The sequence below is a fragment of the Clarias gariepinus genome, chromosome 26, assembly GCF_024256425.1.
Source record: "Clarias gariepinus isolate MV-2021 ecotype Netherlands chromosome 26, CGAR_prim_01v2, whole genome shotgun sequence".
In the NCBI taxonomy this organism is placed as follows: Eukaryota; Metazoa; Chordata; class Actinopteri; order Siluriformes; family Clariidae; genus Clarias; species Clarias gariepinus.
This window is the reverse complement of record NC_071125.1, coordinates 15668585-15690004: the sequence shown is the minus strand read 5'-3', so window position 1 is coordinate 15690004 and position 21420 is coordinate 15668585. Positions and strand designations below refer to the sequence as shown.

At 39.0% G+C, this 21420-nt stretch overlaps 1 protein-coding gene across 6 annotated transcripts in view; it reads left to right on the top strand.

Moving 5' to 3' along the window:
* The window catches only part of mllt10 (MLLT10 histone lysine methyltransferase DOT1L cofactor), a 71498-nt gene that overhangs the window by 23086 nt on the left and 26992 nt on the right, over positions 1-21420 (top strand). For 5 of the 6 annotated variants that reach the window (XM_053487589.1, XM_053487590.1, XM_053487585.1 and 2 more), the window contains exons 7-10: positions 6812-6901; positions 12473-12568; positions 12966-13287; positions 15507-16175. In XM_053487589.1, coding sequence (XP_053343564.1) covers positions 6812-6901; positions 12473-12568; positions 12966-13287; positions 15507-16175 — 1177 coding nt within the window. The remainder of the gene's footprint in view (positions 1-6811; positions 6902-12472; positions 12569-12965; positions 13288-15506; positions 16176-21420) is intronic. The other variant, XM_053487587.1, reaches the window with a different exon arrangement.

Below are 21420 nucleotides of genomic sequence, written 5' to 3'. Positions count from 1 at the left end.
GGTCTAGTTCTGGGGCAGCTTTTGCATACGGGCTCGGCGGTAGACTTTGGTTCGGCGTGCTCATTTGCCTTGAAGATGAAGTATTTGCACACAGCACGCCTGCTGTTGTCCTCATCAACCGACTCCGCTCTGTTCTGCTGCAGCTGCCGTCTTTAACGCGCTGTCGTTCAGAACAGCAGCATGGTGAGTGAGAGGAGGTGGTTGGGGTGGACCCGGGGGGGCATTGCGTCTGTGTGTGTTTGGTACTTTTGTGTGAACTTGCTGTTTAAAGAATGAGCAAGCAGGAGGGCATGTCTCATAATCAATATTTCCGATTACCATAATAGCAACGTTGTATATTTTGTTCCTGAATCATGCAGAAACCTGAATAATAATAATACAATCCTTCAATTTCGGACAAATTTAGAAGGAACATTCATTCAAGTGTCTATCTGTGAGAAGACTATATGCTATATATCTATTGACATTCTCATGGGTAATGTAGAAATTTAATATCGGCACATGCCTGTTTGGAATTTAGTCTGGTTTGTAAACATAACATCAGTACTGTACAGGAATATTGTTTTTCGAAGCCCTATTGCCACGAGACTGTTGCTGTTCTCCCCCTATTAATCACAATGACACCATCCTATCACATGCAACCATGAGTTCCTGCATGTCAAGCGGGGCGCAAAGCACGTTACTCCATGCGTGTTATGCCACCACATGGAGCAGCATTTAGATAAGTCTCATATATATGTTTTATATAATTATAAATAATATACAGTGGAACTTTGGATTGCGAATATCACAGTTTGTGAGTGTTCCGCTAGACGAGCAAAAGGTTTTAATAAATTTTGACTTGAAAAATGAACAAGTCTTGGTTTACGAGTATCATGTATCACGCATCCACTTTTTGTTTTGACGCTAAGTGTCACGTGATGACAACTGTGCCAACGTTTTTTCTCTCTCTTGTGCTCTGGAATTGTGAGTAATCGTCTCCGCTGCTGAGTCTTAGTGCGCGTGTGTACTGTTTATTACAACACTGTGACCACATGTGTTTGTAAAACATATTTTATTTTGTGTCTGTATGCGTGTGTGTACAGCGCGTGTGTAAAGCGAAAGCAAGTCTCATAAGAGAGGTTAAAGATCCATTTTCTCTCTCTATATCAGCCTGCTCTTTGTGTCCATGTGCGCGTGCGTCATTGGACACCGTGCCACATGGAGGCACACACACACACAGTGTCTGTGCGCACAAACGGAAACAATTATCTGTTGGGATTTATTTGTGCAGGTTCATTTGTTTTATTTCTACTTTCTATTTTGTATTAATTATTTTTATGTATTAATTTTTTGGGCTGTGGAATGAATAATTTGAGTTTCTATTATTTCTGATGGGAAATTTGACTTGGTTTTTGAGTGTTTTGAAATGAGAGCCACTTCCTGACTGAATTATGCTTGTAATCCAAGGTAATTAAATTCCATTCAGTTTTTTTCTGGAAAAAGTCATCAAAATTGTGCTCTAAAATAGATTTTATAAACTAACCAATCATGTTGGCTGCATTATTGTGTTACATTGCATTAAAAGTCTAAACGCTGGGAAGCTTTTCATTACAGAAGCGGTTACAGTTCTATGTGTATGTATGTTTCCCCAAATGTAGGGATCAAAAAAGGTCCGCGTGTCTGTGAGAGAGAGAGAGAGATATGGTGGCAGGAAAATGTTTTTAGGTAAATTATCGTGATTTTTTTTTGTGTGGCAATGTTTTCAAAACACCGACTCCAAAATCAAATCGACTGCAAAGTAAGTTTGTATTCATGGTCTTAAAATGTCGCAGCCGTTTTATAATCCTACAGGTGGATAATAGACTGTTCACACATCGGCAGGCTGCATGGCACCCTGTGTGGTCAATTGTTAGCTAAGTTTTTTTGTAGCATTGCAACAAAATCTAATCAGGATTTTGAAAAAATCTGGATACTTAAACAGAATCACAATGTAAATGGAATCCGCACCGAGGTATCATGATAATATCAGATCGGATGGTCCCTGGTGAGTCTCATCCCGTGTGTGTGTATATATATATATATATATATATATATATATATATATACCATTATTATAAACCTCTTTATTATAGCACTGAATCCACTGAAGCACTGCTCCAATAAGATATGATTTTTCAGCCTGTATTCACAAATGATGAGATTTTTTTTTTTCCCCTCGTACACCAGGATTTTTTTTCCCTCAAAGATAATCGAATCAGTTCCAATTGATTTATTTCAGCAGTTGCCTTTTAACTGAGTGCGTAGTCTTACATTCTCGGATTGGGTCATTACACTCTTAAATGCGCGAGAAGTTGTTTTTGAAGCTGTTATTAAAGACACAAGATCTACAGAATAGAGTTATGATCTTTTTTTTCTTTCCTTTTTTTTCTTCCCCTCTAGTTATTGAACATAAACGGTTTGGTGAATGTGCACATTTAAACATTCCACAGCTATAACACAATACCAGTAATTGTGTTTGGGGAAGACAAGTGATTCATTTAACAAATCCACTTGTTAGAAATGGTTAGAGTGCTCATCTGACACAGAGAAAAAGAAGCAGTAACATATTCCATCGCAAACTGGCGCCGTTTTGAAGTGGTGTCAAGCTTTATATCAGTATTGTGATGCATTCTGGGTTCTCTCCGAGATTGTTGGTTCTTCCAACTGCATTTCGTCGAGCAGGTGTAGTCCAGTGCAGTCGATGATGTCAGGGGTTTATCAAGATTCAATTTCACTGATTTATTTTTTGTTTGTTTGTTTGTTTGTTTTTCCGTCCATAGTGTTATACACACAGTGTCCATAAGCAGTCGATTCACTTATTGCGTTTATTTTTTTATTTAGTTGTTGGACCATTACAGCATAACATATTAGTAAAGTTGTGAAGCAATGAGTGGCGACTGATATTAAATATTGGTAACACATTCAAGCTCGTTTGTTTCCTAACAGATTTTAGTACAGATAGTAGATTCAGTGTTTATAAACAGGACTGTGAAAAAGTCTAAGTCACGTACATACAAATGCTGTAGAGTAAGGAGAGCAAGGATGCTTTATAAAAAAAATTTTTTTTTTAAAGTAAAAATTTTAAAGCCCAGTAAAAAGTAATAATTGAGACAAAGTCAGTATTTTGTGTGACAGTGCTTTAAGGAGTCCTTGGTCTCAGGAACAATTTGTGCATCTTTACAAGGAAATTACTTAAACTTCACCAAGCATCTTTTATCACGCAAGACTTTAACCTGCACTTTTTATTTATTTAAAAACATTTTGCATGCAAAATCCAGCAGCTTCCGTTTTTTTTTTTTGGTCTAATTACTCTGATTTTTTTTTCTGACTTAAATATATTTTTCTATAACTTTTAGGTTCGTATTCAAATCCTGATGTATAAATCAGAAATGTTTTTGTACTGGCGCAATTAAAAAAATATATTACAATGTAAAAAAAAACTCTATAACAAAGTTTCTGCCCAGGATCAAATACAATAACTATCAGTATGTTTTGGTTGTATGGTGTTTTATAGTTAGAGTTATTACAGTTCAGTCTAAGTTGGCGTCCTTTCACTTTGTTGTTCTTCTTTATTTTTGTTCCCGGCATCTCCTCACTGTAGCGCATGGATAGTTCAATTCTAAATCCGAATTCCTCATTTACTCGAATTATAAAACGACCTTCTTGTTTAGCAGGTGATGGAAAAGCATCAACACAGGCCGAGTCTAGACACGTCGTCATGGTTACGTGCAAGCCCTATTTAGATTACAGACACAGTCTATAAAATAACACAACCCACCAAGCCAATAAGAATTGAGGATTTAATTAATATATTTCTTCTCCTGGACGCAGTGTAATTTCGCCCCGACTCATTACACGTGCGAGATATTTTTTACTGCAAATGCTTTGTTTATATCTACATCTAGCCAGAGGGATCAGACGTCATTTTTAAACAAATATGTAAAAATCTGAAAAGTATCAGAACGAAAAAAATTTATTCTGATCGACGTGGAAGCACTGAGCCTTTTAACGGCCATCAGAAAGAACTCTTAATTTCTTGAACTCGCTTTTCAATTACAGGTGCTGAAAGCTGAGCTGTGACATAATGACACGTACACACACACACACACATATACACACACACACACACACACACACACACACACACACACACACACACACACACACACACACACACACACACACACAAGAATGACCCAGTGTCTATCCCTTGCTACCCCTCTAACCCCCTTAATCTCATTGACAATCAGCAGCAACTCTCCGAACCTTTGTCTCCTCCATCAGTGCCCCTCTTCCTGCGCTCTCTCCTAATCCCTCGCTGCGAGAGACGGCTAACGTTTCAGGGAAGGATGAGTGGCAGCACTGTGCTTTTCCTTCCTGCCTCTCCTGTGTGTGTGTGTGTGTGTGTGTGTGTGTGTGTGTGTGTGTGTGTGTGTGTGTGTGTGTGTGTATGTGTGTGTGAGTGATAGGTGGGGGTAACGTACTCCAGCCCCAGAGCTGCAGTGGGATTTGAAGCCACAACCCCCTGCTGCTTTGCAGATTTGTCCCTTGTGTGTGTGTGTGTACACGCACGTCTTCCATCCCAACAAAGGCCTCTCTCACGCTGCAGGTCTTCCGAGAGGTGCTGGAGGAGGGGAAAAGGCCTTCTAATAGGCACCGATGGAGAAGTAGCAGCGTGTGTTTAGGTTTTTAGTCAAAACAGTGCTGGCAAATAGCAGAATGTATTTATTTGTTTGTTTGTTTTAGTTGTTTGTTTATTCTTTAATAGGGCAGGGCTCGATCTTTGTATCGCAAGATCGTGCTGTAACTAGTGAGCTCGAGCGCGTCTGTAGATGTAATAAAATCTTAAAGAAATCTTTCCTTTTCTGAGGAGAACAACATTTGCAAAGCAGTTTCGCCATAATTAGGATTATCCTGCATGAAAAATCGAACATGGAAAAACGTTTACTAGGATTAAAAATAAATGAAATATTATAATAAAATTTTATAAAAGCGAGACTAAACATGGGCAGATAGTCAATTTCAAAGTATTAGAAGATTGGATAATATTTTGATTACCGTTTTATCACATTATTTTTAGTACTCTTATAATACACAATAGCTGCTTTTTGTGTGTTTATGTTAATAAATTTCTTTCTTTTTTTTTTTTTTACAAAACTCCATTAATTATTAGTTAATGAGACTGATTTGGTAATTATACTCACTACAGCTACAAAAAGCAACTATCTCAAGTCCCTTTATAAAATGAACAGAATAATATTTAAAAGAAAACATGAAAATGAAAAGTAAAGACTTGGCAGTTTTTGTTTGATTTCTAATTACATTTAAAAACAAAACTCTGGACCGCGCCAAACTTTTCTGGAAAATGGTTTCGGAGAGACATTTTGTGAACGTGTTGTGATGTGATATTTCAGAAAAATCTTCCTATTATTCACTTTTATGGACTATATCCAACTCATTTTACCAGTTTAGACTTATTCACTGTTTTATAATAAATATAAATTTTTAATATTCTGTTTAGAGTTAGGACAGTTACAGGAAGTGGTTTCTCTGGATAAGTTTTCGCACTCCAGGATGGCTGTGGTTTATTAGCACAGGAACACTTTGTGCAGGGAGCATCACGTTTCAGTCACTTTCACAGCGTTCCATCCATCTGACTTTTAGTTTTTGATGGCTTTGGAGAGACAAGAAGCATTTTTACACTGTTCATTTCAAAGAGTTAAATTTTTTTTTGCATAGGTTGTATTTTGGCTTTGGCTGTTTAGAAACCGTGAGATCGATACTGTGCTGTGGTATATTGTAGGTCATTCATGTACACATACATAAAATTTATTTATTACGGTAAAAAAAAAAAAAAAAAGGCAAATATTCGCAAGTGTGTGTATATATGTGTGCCTGTATATAAATATACCTTTGTTTGTGTGTGTGTGTGTGTGTGTGTGTGTGTGTGTGTAGAGAGAGAGAGATGGGAGTATTTAGTATATTATGTATTAAGCTATTATTGCAGTATAGTGTTTTTGTCCATGTTGTGTATCTCTCTTATACACAGTATTTTAGGGTTTGCTTTTTCCAAAAAAAGCATCAGAACACAAACTCTTCAGTCTTTCTTTTCTTTTTAGATTGTTTTATTGTTCCTATTATGCACTACATGTAAAAAGTTTTTAAATTTATGCCAAGGTTTTGTTTGAATTTTTCCTCTTTTTTTTCCACCTCCACCATAAAAATCTGCTTGAATCTTCCTCTAACCCATTTTAGCAGCTCAGGAAACAGTGTGCCTCAGTACAACTTCGAGAACTTCTAGAGGCTAACCTGAGCTTCATCATTACCCATTTGCCCTTCCTTTTTATTTAACAGCTGATCAAGGCGGTAAACATACATGTACACAGCGTAGCAGCCTAGCATAGCGCGGCTTTTTAGGTTTTTCACGTCACGCAGAGTATCAGAAATAAGGAATTATATTTGTTGAAGTATATTTGTTAACTTTGTTTAGCGAAAGCATAAATTAATGGTTTGCTGTTGGTCGTCTTTTGGTGGTATGATTATTTTTGAAATAAGCTTTAGGAAATATTTGAGGTACTTTTGATTTATTGTTATTATGGTTATTATAAATCCAGACACCATATTATTAGTGATTATGACGACATTGTTAATTTTTATTTTATTTTTTATTTATTTTTAATTTTTTTTTACTTCAGTTACTTCAGTTTTTGTCTTTGTTGCTACACAAGAGAACAAAGTGAACTGGACAGATTTTTATATAGTAACTCGAAGTTCCTCTTTCACCTTTTAGAGAAGGAGCAAAGGCCGTGGTAGTAGGGCTCAAAGCTTAAGCGATTCTTCCTCTCACTCTTTGGATAAACACCATGACCAGGAGAAGAAGGTAAGGCAGCCTCCACGCTTTCCCTTCCATCAGCCATGCGTCACTGATATGCCCTTTCCGCGCACATTCAGCCTATGAGCTCAAACCTGCTGCTTAAAGTCTAGCAATTAACCACGAACACGCATTGTCCCTGATTAATTCCATGTAAATGAAATGTACCTCGGTCACTCCGTGCCGAGAACGTCGCCCTTGGGTTTTTATCCAGCGCCGCATTTAAGGAACACAATTCGAGCGATTAGCAATTTGGCACTGCGAGCGACGGTCATTATGGAGAACTCTCTATTCACAGAAAAGAATCAGTCATGCCTGTTAGTTCTGGGGAATTCATGTCATCAGTGTTTACAGGTAATTATTTATTAGTTCCAGCTAAAAACCGGACAGTATAGGAAGCGCAGACTTTGAAATCAATGACGATTTATTTCCATGTAATGAAGTTAACCAACATAAATAGTTAGTAACACTGCTCTCTCCATAGTCATTATCTATAGTCATTATTAATAAACTAATCTTATAATAATAATATAATTTACATCATTATATAATAGCATAAAATCTAATTTATTTATTTATTATTTGGACATTATTTATAATTAAAATTCATCTTTTCCGTGCTATTTACAATAATATTTTGTTTTCCGCTTGAGACGTTATAATCTTTGAAGATTCTGCACATCAAGTTATTTTCATAAAAAAAAAAAAAAATGTAATTTAGATTCAATTTGAAGTTAAATACATGACTGTTTGGTTTTAAATTATTCTTGCTTAAATTGTCCAATCAGTTGTTGGTCTAATGTCTGTAGAACTGTAGGAGCCACCACATACATACACACACACACACACACACACACACACAGGTCCCCTGGCTGTGCTCAACCCTGGTTTTCCCCTGGTCCTGCTTTAAGTACCTCGGTTTTGAAGTTTTGGACAAATCCTAAACAGTCTCGTCGTCTCAGGCGGCGATCCCATAATTCCCTTCGCTGAACCATGAAAGACAGCCGAGCGGCAATTTGATTTAAAACGTTCTGTTGAAAGTTGGAAATCTCACTCAGCACATGGCAACAGAAAGACATACAGATAGATGTACACACATACACATGAACGTGAGTATATATATTTGATTTAGATGTAAATGTGTTCCGAGGTGTTTTAGTCCTAATAGACGTGTGTCGATTTATTATACTCATAGTGTGAAATGTGTGGAAGAGCATATTATGTTTATCCAAACGCCATTCAGGCCCTTGACATGCGCATCCTCTGATTAATTTCTTTATTTTTTGACTCCACTTTCTCTCCCCACCCCCTCATTGCCTGAGTTAGTGTGCTCGATGCCAACCTGTACGCTTTCATTCCGCATTTATCCGATCATCCCATTTCTACGATCATTTATTTATCCTTTTATTTGTTTTTGAACCTTTATAGATTGCGGCCCTGACTGCCCTTCACGCTCTCCCTAGGACGATGATCCATGTTTAAACCCTTGTGGAATATTTTGTGTGTTTGTGCGTGTGTGTGTGCTTGTGCGTAAAATATTTTTGACAGCATCTGTACATAACCAGATAGTGACATTCTGTAGCCTGACATTACTATTTGTTTGTTTGGGCATTTTAAAGAATTCTCTCGAGTCACATTGTATAAACACCGGACATCTCGTTTTACTCCAGTATGACTGATCGTGTTTGTATCAATAGCCATTTTTTCTCCTTTTATTTATTTATTTTTTTGCCTGCGTTTATTCTTGTTTGACCCTTTTTCTTTACCGAGGCTTGTGGGAGCAACATTTTTTCCCCCCAGCTTCCTCTTCACGAAGAGCTCTGGTCTCTGCCCCTGCTATTGTTACCGCTGCTGATTTGCATTAGTAAAGGGGACCTTCCACCCCTCCCCCATACCCCCCCCCCCCCTTCTCAAAGGTCAAAGGTCACGGGGCTCAGATGTATACCTAGCTAATTCTAAACCCCAGGGCAAAACAACAATAGCGGCTAAAAGCTTCTCAATTTGCAGGCAGTTCAGATGTGCTAGAAGAGTGGCATCTGGGAATAACACACACACACACACACACACACACACACACACAATCTCCCTACCTATTTACAATTCTGATCATTTTAGCCTGTTAGGTTTTGGTGTCATGATTTTTGAATATCTTGCGAAACACATGAATTTGTTCCTTGTGGCTACATATGGAGAAGTGTGTGTGTTTTTTTTTTTGTTTTTTTTTTTTTTTTTACATTTAAACTGCTACAGGTGTCCATCAACAAACATATTTGGCATGTACTAAGCATTTCCTGACCGTAAATAATTGGATATTCAATTGCAAAGCAATTGTTGTATATGTCGGTTATACAGACAAAAGAAAAAAAAAGTACTACTCTGTAATGCTTTATTTGGCCAATTCTGAGGAGCGTTCAAGTCATTCCAGGACTTCTGAATATGCAGAATAACAGAACACAGTTATGAGAATAAAAACTCTCGTTATTTTGTTATTTATTAATTTTTTTATAGTACCCTGCTCTACTAATGCACTTATCCAGTTTCATTAGTGCTTGGATACTATCAGTGTAGAAAGCTTTGATTAGGCTGCCTGCTTCACACGTGAAACGCTGGCCTCCCAGGAACTCCTTTTAAAGTGTGTCTAACCCGCAGGTTATTGACAAGTTACTCTTCGATTTTCAAGGACAGGAGGTTGAATGTTTACGGCAGTGGACTCTGAGCCACCTCATCTGTCATCGTCATTCATGGACATATGACCGCATTTTAAACTTTTGCACCATTCATGTGTTTTACTGCGGCTGAGAGTCTCATCACCATACTGTGCTTAAAGTCTAAAATGTCACTCGGTTTTACACCTTTGTTCAAGATCAATTTCATCATAAGTTCCGGTTTGACTCGAATGCCTCTTGTGGATCATTCGAACAGGATTTTTGTTAGTGAGTTAAAATGTGCGGTGAATAAATTACCAATTCAGACTTTGCGTGCTGTAAAAATAGCTGGCCAGAGTTTTTAGCTAGCTAAACCTTGTACAAACATTTAGTACTATCAGCTGGGAAGGGGAGCCATTGCAAGAGCCATGTGATTTAATCATTTACGACGCATAATTGATTCAGTTAGTAGAATTGGTAAATCAGTTTTTATTCTGAATCCATTAACATTTTTTAATTGTTTCGATGAATTTACAAATGTTAAACAATGTCTATTGTCCAAAATGGATCCTTTTCTTTAAAATACCACAGCTTTTGCAAAAATAAAAAATAAATACCGGTACACAGCGCTTAAGTCTTCCATAAATACATCCATTTTTCAAGAATATCACTTCTTCTTTGAGAGTTCATCTGCGTTTGGTGCGATACCACAACCTACTGGACTGGAGTGTGGAGCAGGGAAAAAAAAAAAAAAAAATATATATATATATATATATATATATATATATATTATAGCTTTGTATGATACTTGTTTCCATTTTCTTTGTATGATACTCGTTTATAGTTTCCGTGGTTATTTGATCTTTTTTAATCATTCAAAACATGTAAGAAATATAGCTGGTTGAGGAAAATGAGGCAGTAAATGTTAGCGCTTTGAATCAAATGGTATTAACAGGCTCATTTACAGCTCCAGTAATTAATTACCTCAGTTATTAAATATTTTAAATTTCTTTTTTTTTTTTTAAATAAAAGAATTTACTGCATACACGCACACACAAACGACTGCCTCTCGTATCTCTTGGTGAAATAGCTGGAAGCCCATTTAAGCCATGCGATTGATCACCACCTAAATATTAAAGGGAATCTTCAAGCTGCTTGCTAGCTGCCTGCTATCTGTTTAGTGTTTTTGTTGCCATTTTTCTACGCTCATTTTTAAGTATGCTTGTTCTCTGACGCACGGACACCAACTTTGTTGAAACCTTTTTGATGTTGAAGATTTTGCGCATTGCTGTGTACATTCTTTTTTCGCTTTGCTATTGCACTGGATTAAGCGTTCTTTAATCAATGTGCGTTTTGTCTGTTTCTGCGCTTAAAATCTACCAGAAACCACTTTTGCAAATGGGAGTGGTTTGTAGAAGTGAGAAGTATAAATGTTGAATGAAGTTCCTGTAGCTTCGACCATTGGCCGAGCTCTGAAAGTGCTTTGGTACCTTTTAGTGATTGTATGTTGTCTTCTTCATTGTACTTATCTTTGACAGCCCTCAGAACTCTTTATAAGATTTTAATGACATTGGAGCACTGATTAAGGACAGCCTTAGCTATTTGCTCAGCCTCAGCAAATTTTGGTGTTTGCCTTTTAAGCTCTCCAATCAAGATGGATTTTGTGGACACCGTTACGCTAATTTCCTCCTTATTGAAATTTATACTGTTTTTCTTCCCCTTCTTCTGTCCTTACAAACTTTGTTCAGTCATCACCAAATTAGCATTAGCGAATCAGCATTGTGTGAGATTTCAAAAATGATGTGTTCTATAATGTTTGATATATAGAATAGTTTGTTTAGAATGCTAAAATGATTTCGACGTCCAAGCTACCGAACAGGAAGTGAAGGCTCTTATGCTCTGATCGAAGACTTGAAATTTACATAATGCAAAATTAAACAAGCTAGCTTAAAAAAAATATATCAAAAGCGTGTTCAATTATTATAAAATAAAACATTTGTAAATAAATTATTCATATGGCACTAAATATTTTTTTTTAACAGAATTTAGTATTTGTTATAATGTACAGTATAATCTGTTTGTTAATAGCCTGGTAAATAGATTATTTGATTTATTTATTTTAATATTTCTAGATTGCGCTACTTTTCATACATATTTAAAAAGTAGTTCCAGGGTGCATTTATAAAAATTATCATTAAAAAAAAAAAGTAATTCATTAAAGCATAAATTGTATTAGGCTTACATGAACTTAAGGCCTTTTTTTCATTCTCAGCCAGTCATTACTATGCAAGAGAAAGACATAAACTGTTAGCATGCTATCACTTTATATAGAGAACCGGTGGACAAAGAGGAGAAAAAGAATTATTATTATTTTTTTTTAAGATAGCCGGATACACGTCAAATGTGTAAATACGGTTTCGGCATCTTTCAGGATGGCTGCATATTTTCACAGCTCTCTATTTAAGCTCAGAAAGCTAGGAGGTTGGAGGTGTTTGCTCCGAGTAGGAGGTGTAAATTTGTTCTCTCTCCTCCTCCCGGGGCGAAAATGGAGCTATACTGTGCGCGCCGCCGAGCCGGGGTGTAAATTGAGCTGCCGCAGTCCGCGTTTAGGCTGAAATAGGGCGAAGCCTAGCACATCCTGAAGGAATAAAATAATTTCTTAGCTCATCATTAAATCTCTCCATCTGCTGTCACTGAACAGGTTCCTCTGTAGGCCAAATGCATGCAGAGTATTGAATCGTTTAGACTAAAGCACATCTGTCTCGATGTTCTCACCTCCGTATGCTTCCTTCAAGTGTCTTAAAAGATTCTACACGTTTTATCTTCTTGTTTTATTTATTTATTCCTCCCCCCGCCCTGGCTCTGATAATGCCACCCTTGAGTCTGTGATTGATTAAAGGTCCTTGTTGCTTATGTTCTTTCTTCATTCTTGCAGAAACATAAAGAGCGAGACCGTCATAAACCCAAACACAAAAAGTCTCTGGAGCTCTCACCTTCCCTCGTTCCGGCCTTGATGGTTACCTCAGAGAAGGTGAGACCACGCATAAAAATTTTTCTTTCTCTCTCTTTTAATTTTTTTTAAAGAGATAAGGTGTGTCCGTGACCGATCCGAGGTTAACAAGGGACTGTAGATGTAATAGGAATGTTAAACAGCGGTCATGTTTTCAGATATATTATATTTTGGTACCTTTCATTTATTAGATGATGTAATTACATGAATCCGCTAGTGATGTCACACATTCCTGTCCCAGAGAACCAACAATAATTTTGTAAGATCAGAGTATGGTGGATGTATAATGATGTATTTTCATCGGTCTAGAGAAGTCTTGTAGGTTCAATAGAAGTTTGTTACTAAATCATGCACAAAGTTTTATTAGTATTAGTGTATTTTAATTTAATTTTTTTTAATCTTTTGTTTCTGTTTTCAGAGCTACAGCAGTAGCAGCGCGGGAAGTGTCTCTTCCATCTCATCTTCCCAAAAGCGGATGGACGACAGCGGCGCACGTTTTACCAACGCCAACTTTCAGGAAGTGCCGTCTCACTCAAGCGCGAGCTCCAAAGACGGAGGCTCTTCTGAGAGAGAGAGCAAGAACTCGGATGGAAAGAGCAAGAAATCGAGCAGCCACTCCAGCTCCAGCTCCAGCTCAGGGTCACGGGGTCGCAAGTCGAACCCCAGCAAATCTCACGGCCCTGTCGTTACCATCGCCACGTCGTCCACCGTCCCGTCCTCAACAAGCCCCTTTCAGCAAGGTGAGGCACAGTGAAACAACAGTGTAACAAAATGTCACTCTTGACTTTGTACAAGGAGAATTGTGTTTGCAGATCTTTGGTGAGCGTCTAATATTAATGAAAATTATGGCTGTGATATATACTTTATTAGGAGCACTATTTTGATACAGGCTAGGGCATCTCTTAGCTCTCATACCACTTCATAGCATGGATGCAACAAGATGTTGGAAAACATAGATTTTTTTTCTGGTCCATCTTGACATGATTGTGTCATAGATAAACTCCTGCAGATTTTTTTTCCTGCAAAATCTCCCATTCTATCACAACCCCAATCCAAGGTTCCAATGATTCTGATCTTCCGACTTGAAATTAGGAAAGCTGTTCATAAAACTAGATTGAGATGAATTTTGCTTCATGACATGATGCATTATCATGCTGGAAAGTAGCCTTTAGAAGTTAGTGAAATGTGGCCATGATGGGCTGCACATGGTCAGCAACAATGCTCAAATAAACTGTGGCATTCAAGTGATGATTGATTGGAATGAGGTGCCAAAAAAACATTCCCCACACCATTTCACCACCCCCACCAGCCTGCCCTGTTGACACAAAACAGACTGGATCCGTGGATTCACGCAGTTGGTGTCAAATTCTGACTGTCCCATCTGCGTGCCTCGGCTAAAATCAAGGTTCATTAGACCAGGTTATGCTTTTTTTTCCCCCTTTTTTTTCCTCCGGTCTTTAGTAGTCCGGTTTCAGTGAGCTGCAGACTAAGCTTTTTTTTGTTTTAGCTGATGGAAGGTGAACCTGATGTGGATCTTCTGCTGTTGTATCCACTCCACCTCAAGGGTCCACGTGTTGTGCGTTCCAAGATGCTTTTTTGATTCCCACAATTACACAGAATGATTATCTGAGTTATTGTAGCCTTTCTGTAGTCAGCTTGAACCAAGTCTGGCCATTCTCCATTGACCTTTTTCATCAACAAGTCCAAAAATCCCAGGAGATCAGCAATTGTGCAATTATTTAACCCAGCCTGTCTGGCACCACCAATCATACTACTGTCAAAATCACTGAGATCAAGGTTATTTATTTATTTTTTCCTGCTTTGATTGAAGATGGGAAAATTTATCAAAGCTTCTGGTCTGTAACCATTTCATGTGTTCCAAAACCTTCTTTTTTTTTTTTTTTTTTTTTTGCACTATGGACCAGTTTTATGGAAACATCTTCACAAAGATACATCATCGGAAAAAAGGAAGCAGAATTTTTAATGCTTTTGTAGCAAATCTTTTTTTTTTTTTTTTAGGATATTTCGCCTTGATTTTAATCCAGAATGTCAGAGTTGAGGTTGCTCCAAACACACTTTTAAGGCTGCGTCCATTATACAGATGTGAATCATATGTTGCAATGTGCAGATGGAAGCGGATGGGAGGTGATCTGATCATTTTTCTAAATGGCATACTCTGATAGTCAATAAAATGAAAACAAAATCAAATACATATTTTAAATTCTTTTCGTGGGGCCCGGCACCAAATCATGCACGACCCGGTAAAGTGAAAGGGAGGAGGAAATAAAAAAATCATCCACTGATATGATTTTTTACAGCTTTTTCAGCTGAGTAGTGTTACAATGGTAGGCAAGATTGGCGATGGATTAAAATCCAGGATTCATAATCATAATTACACCATAATAGTAGTAACTCCATAACTAACCATAACAGTAGTATAAGACAGATTTCTGTATAAAGTTGCGTGTCCCCTAGTGGATGTTAAACTTTTTGGTTAATGCTGATACATTTCAGTTGATACAACTTTTAGCTTTTTTTTTTTCCCCCTCATATAATTATTTTGAACAGAAATATAACTGCATCACGTAGCAGTTTCCTCGTGATAAAGCAAACATATGAACAGTGAGTCATGAGGACGCCATGTGTGCGAGACGGCGGACTGAGTGTGTTATGACGGCTGGCTGAAGGCCAGGGAAATGAGTGAGGTTTTTGCGTGCGTGCGTGTGTGCGTGTGTGTGTGTGTGTGTGTGTGTGTGAGATACGAGTGTCGACTGGCTGGCTGCTGCTACTGTAATCTGGTGTAAGGCCGAGAGCTTGTGTGTGGTGAGTACAGCAGAAAGGAGCAGAGCGTCTCAGAAAGAATTGTATTTATTGGTCCATCTAAGGAACGTGATCCTTTTAAAGGTTTTCTTTTCTTTATACCAAATCAAATCTTTCACATCACCTTACTTATTCTCAGGTCTTATGTTGGCCGGTGGCAGCAGTAAGACATCCTCCAGCAGCTCGGTGGTTCAGCCCAGCTCTGACTTCATCAGCTTCACCGATTCGAACCTGAGGGGCGGAGACACCTACACTCAGCCCTCGTTCAGTCGCCTCGTAAAGGGCGCCACCGAAAGCGGACCTGCCGATGGAATGTTGCCGCTGAACACCTTCAGCTCTCTTGTGCCCCTTCCCCAAAGCTCAGGCTCCGCCTCCAGCTCCTCCAAACTTTACGAGAACTCGCACCCCGGCGGTACGGAGCTAGCATCGGCTGGATATAAACGCCCCCAGCCTTCTTCTTCGTCCTCCTCATCCTCAGCCGCATCGTCCTCGTCTACCGGGGAAGAAGGAGTGAAGAAGAAGAAGAGGGGGAACTGGAGGAACCGCTACGGGCCATGCTTCACCACCACCCAGGAGAGCAAAACGCCAGAGGGGGCGGAGATCAGCGCCATGGCTTTGCCTTCTTCGTCTTCTCTGTCACCATCTTCTTCCTCGGTTGTGGGTCGGAGCAGCGCCGCCACCATAAGCAGCAGTAACGTGACGGTGGGAGGAGCGGGAACGAGTAGTCTAACCAATCAGAAATCACCATCTCTGCTCAGGAATGGGAGTTTACAGAGTCTCACCGTGAGCTCTCCACCTGCAGCGACAGGTAAGCCTGAAACATACTAATATACGTTTGTGGAAACAGTGATGTAAGGGGATTTTAATCTCATCATTAAAATGTCCGACACAACTCTGTGTGAAAGGATATACAGAATCATTACATAAAAAAATTTGTGATTCCTGCGTGTAACCACCTGCGCCCGCCTGTGCTGTCACTATGACGACTACAGTAACTACAGTGCGAATTAGGGTTTCATAGTAATTTGCAATGCAAACGTGTTTTTTTTTTTTTTTTTAAATAAACGGATTTTTAAAAAGACATCAGATTTGTCCTTGTGTGAACACAGCTACGGAACAGACTTGCAGATATTTATCGAAAAGCTGTTTGTGCTTGATTGAGGCCATTAAGACTAAAGTGGATAGAGCTGCTGGTTAGTTTGAGCATGAGTGAGTAAGTGAGTGAGAGAGAGAAGGAAAAAGAGAGAGAGAGAGAGAGAGCCATCTCCATAGAGATGCCAGAGTGCCCCAGAACAGGCAATTAGTTCAGCTCTGATTTGTTCCTTGTTATTTTTTGGCCCTTTCAGCTCGAGATTGGCGAGTACACGTCAGCCAAGTTCACTTAGCCGCTTAACTCGGTCATTAGAAACGGCTCGAGCACTCAGAGCTTGTGTAAGATGTGCGCCGCATGTCTCTGCATGTTTCGTCTCTGCATGTGCACGTTTTGCTGTGCCTACATGTGATTGCATGTCTCTTTATGGGCATGTGTCTCTTTCTGTGTGTGTGTGTGTGTGTGTGTGTGTGTGTGTGTGTGTGTGTGTGTGTTTGTTTAGATGCGTCTCTGTGCATGCGTGTGTCTCATCACTGGGGAAAAGTTATGCTCATTGTTGTGTAGGTTCTCCTTTATGCCACCTGGGCAGCTTTGTCCCTTCAGCGCATTGACTATAGAAGAGCTTTGGGGACATGCTGAGGTGTCTTGCCCCAGGATGTTGACAGCAGATCCTTTGGGTGCTGTAAGTTGCGTTATGGAGCCTCAGCATTAGCGTTTCTGTGGGATCAGACCAGACCATTTATGTCACACATGCATAAACAAGAGTTAGGTGTCCATGTTACTGTTATCATTTTACTGGTACAGTGAAACCTCGGATTGCGAGTAAGGCCATTTGAAGTGTTCTGCAAGACAAGCAAAGATTTTTAAATACATTTTGACTTGGAAGACGAACAAGTTTTGTTACCACGCATGCGTTTCTCGTTTTGACGCCGAGCGTCATGTGATCATAACTGAGTCAACATTTTTCTTTCTCTCCTGCGATACGGAATTGTGGGTAATCGTCTTTCCTGCTGGGTCTTAGTGCGTGTCTCTCACTGGTGTGCATTACATCTGTGCATGCGTGTTGTTTACTATAACTCTGTGACCACGTGTGTGTAAAACAAATTTTATTTTGTGTCTGTGTGTGTGTGTGTACAGCGCGTGTGTAAAGTCTCATTAGAGAGGTTAAAAATTCATTTTCTCTCTCTGTATCATCCTGCTCTTTGTGTCTGTGTGCGCGCGTGTCATCGGACACACACAACACACACTCACTCTTTCTCTCTGCTCTACAGAAAAACACTGCTCTGTCACGATTCTTTTCAAAGATAAATGCTGTTTTTTTTTGTTTTATTTTTACTTTACAGCAGTGATTTTTTTAGTCTGTTGCTCAATCGAGTGTCATTAGAGAGATTTCTTGTTTATTTTTCCGAAAAACAGTGTTTCTGCTGTGTGTGGGCGCGTGTGTGAAGGGTAAGGGTGAGAGTGAAGGAAGGGTAACTGTGAAAGACTAGAGGGGTAGGGCTACTTACTTTAGCTTCACACACACATACACAAACACACACACACACATACACAGCGCCTGCACGCACAAACGGAAACACTTATCTGTTTGGATTTATTTTAACTTTTTTTTAAAGGTAAAGTTTTAGTTTGTAAAATTTTTACTTTATATTTTGTGTTAATTATTTTTATGTATTTATTTTTTTGGGACGTGGAACAAATCATTTGAGTTTCCATTATTTCTGATGGGAAAATTAAATTTGGTTTACGAGTATTTAAAATACGAGCTGCTTCCGAAATGGATTATGCTCGTAATCCAAGGTTTCACTGTATATTGATCATCAGTGTTAATGTTGGCTCATAATCAGTCACCACCCTTTAACAAAGTTAAATAATTAATTAAATGTAACCCGTTCCTTTTAACATTGGATTTCTTACTTAAAAACCAAGCACGGCATTTAAACAATACAAACTGACTTCAAACACAGGAGTTTAACATTTTACTTCAAGTGCCCCAATTATGCCATTTTAAGGTTGCTAATATTGCTTAATAAGTCTCTTAAAACAGGTTTACATGTATGCAAGGTCAAAAAACACTTTAGTTTTCTCCAAAAATAGATTTCATTTTACCCCATTTCTAAATGATTTGTAAATGACTCGTGTGAAGCAGTTTGAAGATTTAGTCTGTCTAAACCCCTCCTTTCCGTAACCCCTTACTGCTGTGATTCGTCAGATGGCGCGGTGATTTATAATTGGTCAACCGCTACAGTGTGTGTCGGAAAACGAAACACCCTTGACCATAACTGGAGACCCATCAATACATAAAAAAAGATGGCATCGGTTTTACCGTGTAACGACCAGCTAATTTTATATTAACTGTGGCTACAAAAATCGAGAGGGCTTTTATCTTTGTGTCGGTGTTGCGTTAAAAGGCCGGTGAGCAAAAAGGACAAACAAGTAGATAAAGCAAACGTGTATTATACAAAACTAAATGAAGTAAATGAAAAAGGTGCACCACAACCAAACAAAGATGTAAACAAAAAAATATTTACAAACTATATAATAAACGGTATGTGTATGTGTGCAAATGAGTGGAAAATGTCCGAAGTCCGTGTTGATTGTATGTGTGTTAGAGGAGTATAGATCGGTCTTACCAGGGTTAATGAAGTCCGAGAAGCTGATGACGGAGAATATGTCCAGTCAAAGATAATCCGGTTAAAAAATCTTTCGAAAGTAAATGATCCACAACAATCTCTCCTTCTCTCGTCCAAACAAATAACGCCAGTGCTAGTCCACCATTACTACTCATGCATTTTGTGTGTGTGTGTGTGTGTGGGTGTGTGTGTGATGCGCAAAGTGTGCATGCTCCGTGCCCATACTCTTCGCGCACGCGTGTGTGTGATGCGTGAAGTGCGCTTGCTCTGTTCCCTTACCCTTCACGTGTAAGTGAAGTGCGCATGCTCCGTGCCATTCTTTTCTGCATTTTTTCCCTCGGGGCTTGCCGCAGATAGGCATGCGCACTTTGCGAGTTCAGTTTTGGTGAATAGTGGAGAATAAACAGTTAAAGCGGATTTCGTGTGCTCTTGTTTTTATTGTTTTTTTATATTACAAAGTGTTTAAGCGAACCTGTCATGAATGCTCAGTCACATTAACAAGAGTGTGGTAACGTTAATTGTAAGATGGCGGGCAAGTTGTTCATGACGTAGAACGTGGGCGGACATTATGCAAATATGTTACGGAGTGACGTAGATCCGTAACAGAGTAAAAATAGATTTGCTAACAACTTGTTTGGGCGAATGTGAGCCAGTCCTTTTTTTTTTTTTTTTTATAGACAAAAACTCAATTTATCGTGCACTGTCAGCGTCACAGATAGCGCAGATAGTTTATGTTCAAATACAGCTGAAAATTTAAGAAAATATTTGAAAAAGCATAATAGTGGCACAAAAGCATCATACTGTATTTACTGATGTATCTCTGTCATCAGTTATAATTATTATTTCTTAGCAAACTTACCAAACTTCACTCCCAACACATGGGATTAAAATGAGTGCAACACGTGTAGGATTATAAAAAAAAAAACGGATGACTTTTATTCATCTCAAATGTCTCCAGTATCTCAAAACTCAACTTAATGGAGGCGGACGCGTGTGGCTTCTAACGCGCATCGTTTTCAAGACAAATTTGTGCTTGGGATGTTCTGAGGCTGGTGTAAGCGTGTGTGATGAGGGGGTTTCAGACTAATTCGCTCACAGAGTTTGAAGGAAGACAAATCGGAGGGTTTTCACGTGCACGATCTTTGATAATTTAACGCCAGAAAAATGTGTTTCTCTTGCTCTGCTCAGGAGCTTCTGTGCTTGATAGAGAATCAATCACATCTCAGGGTGTTTGCCTGATTTTCAAACCGAAAAACAGCCAATTCTGGTCACTGTCCGATCGACCAGTTCATCTTTGTTATGAATGTAAAAAATTAAGTTAAAAAAAACTAAAAAGCGCTTTTGGAGTCAGTGTGGCGATACGTGAATCGTCACACAAAAGAATCGCGATTTATAACTAAACCGTTTTTTCCCTTCCTACTAAACCTCTAGTGTGTGCCGACAAAAGGCATACGGGATACATATATGTGTGTGTATATAATATATATATATATATATATATATATATATATGCCTTCTGTATACAGTACACACGGTGTGTGTTGCCACTTTCCGCTCTTGTCCATCTTGCCCACTCGCTCACTCACTCACTCACGCACTTAAGAGCCCCCCCCTCCATCTCTCATACACACACGTACACACATGTACGCTTTTGCTGTTGCCTGGCAACTGGTCTCCACATCGTGTATTCTCAGATGTGAATGTGAAAGTCTAAGCACTATGAGTCTTTCCTCCTTGATTTTTATTTTTTATTTTCCCTTCAGGGGCCGCCCTCATCTTCCCTCCCTTTCTTTGTCTCTCTCTCTCTCGCTCTCTCTCTTCCTCGCTCCCTCTCTCTGCACCCCTGTACTACCCCCTCATCAGCCCTTCACCTGTTGCTGCCCTCTGGCTGGACTGTAAATATTTAGCCAGCGCTAATGCAGCACTGCTCCTCATCTATCTCAGCCTCCCAACCCGACACATGACGGTTTTATCAGGCAGAACAGCGGGGGCCGTTATTAAAGGCAAACATTCGTTCTCTGGGGTTTGAGGTTTGAAGACTTTACAGGGTGCAGTTTGGAGTGAAGGTGGGGCGCAGGGGGATATATATATATTTTTGCTTATAAAACAGTCTGTGATATGAGGAGTTTGATGGCTGCTGCGTTCATTACCCTCCTTTTTTTTTTTTTTCAAACCACGTGCACAGTTTAAAACTCCAGCTCCAGGAGCTGGAGGTGAATCAACAGACAAACACACACACACACACACACACACACACACACACACACAAACACACACACACAAACACACTGCAGTCAAATCCTCATATTAGCTTCACTGCTTTAGAAGGC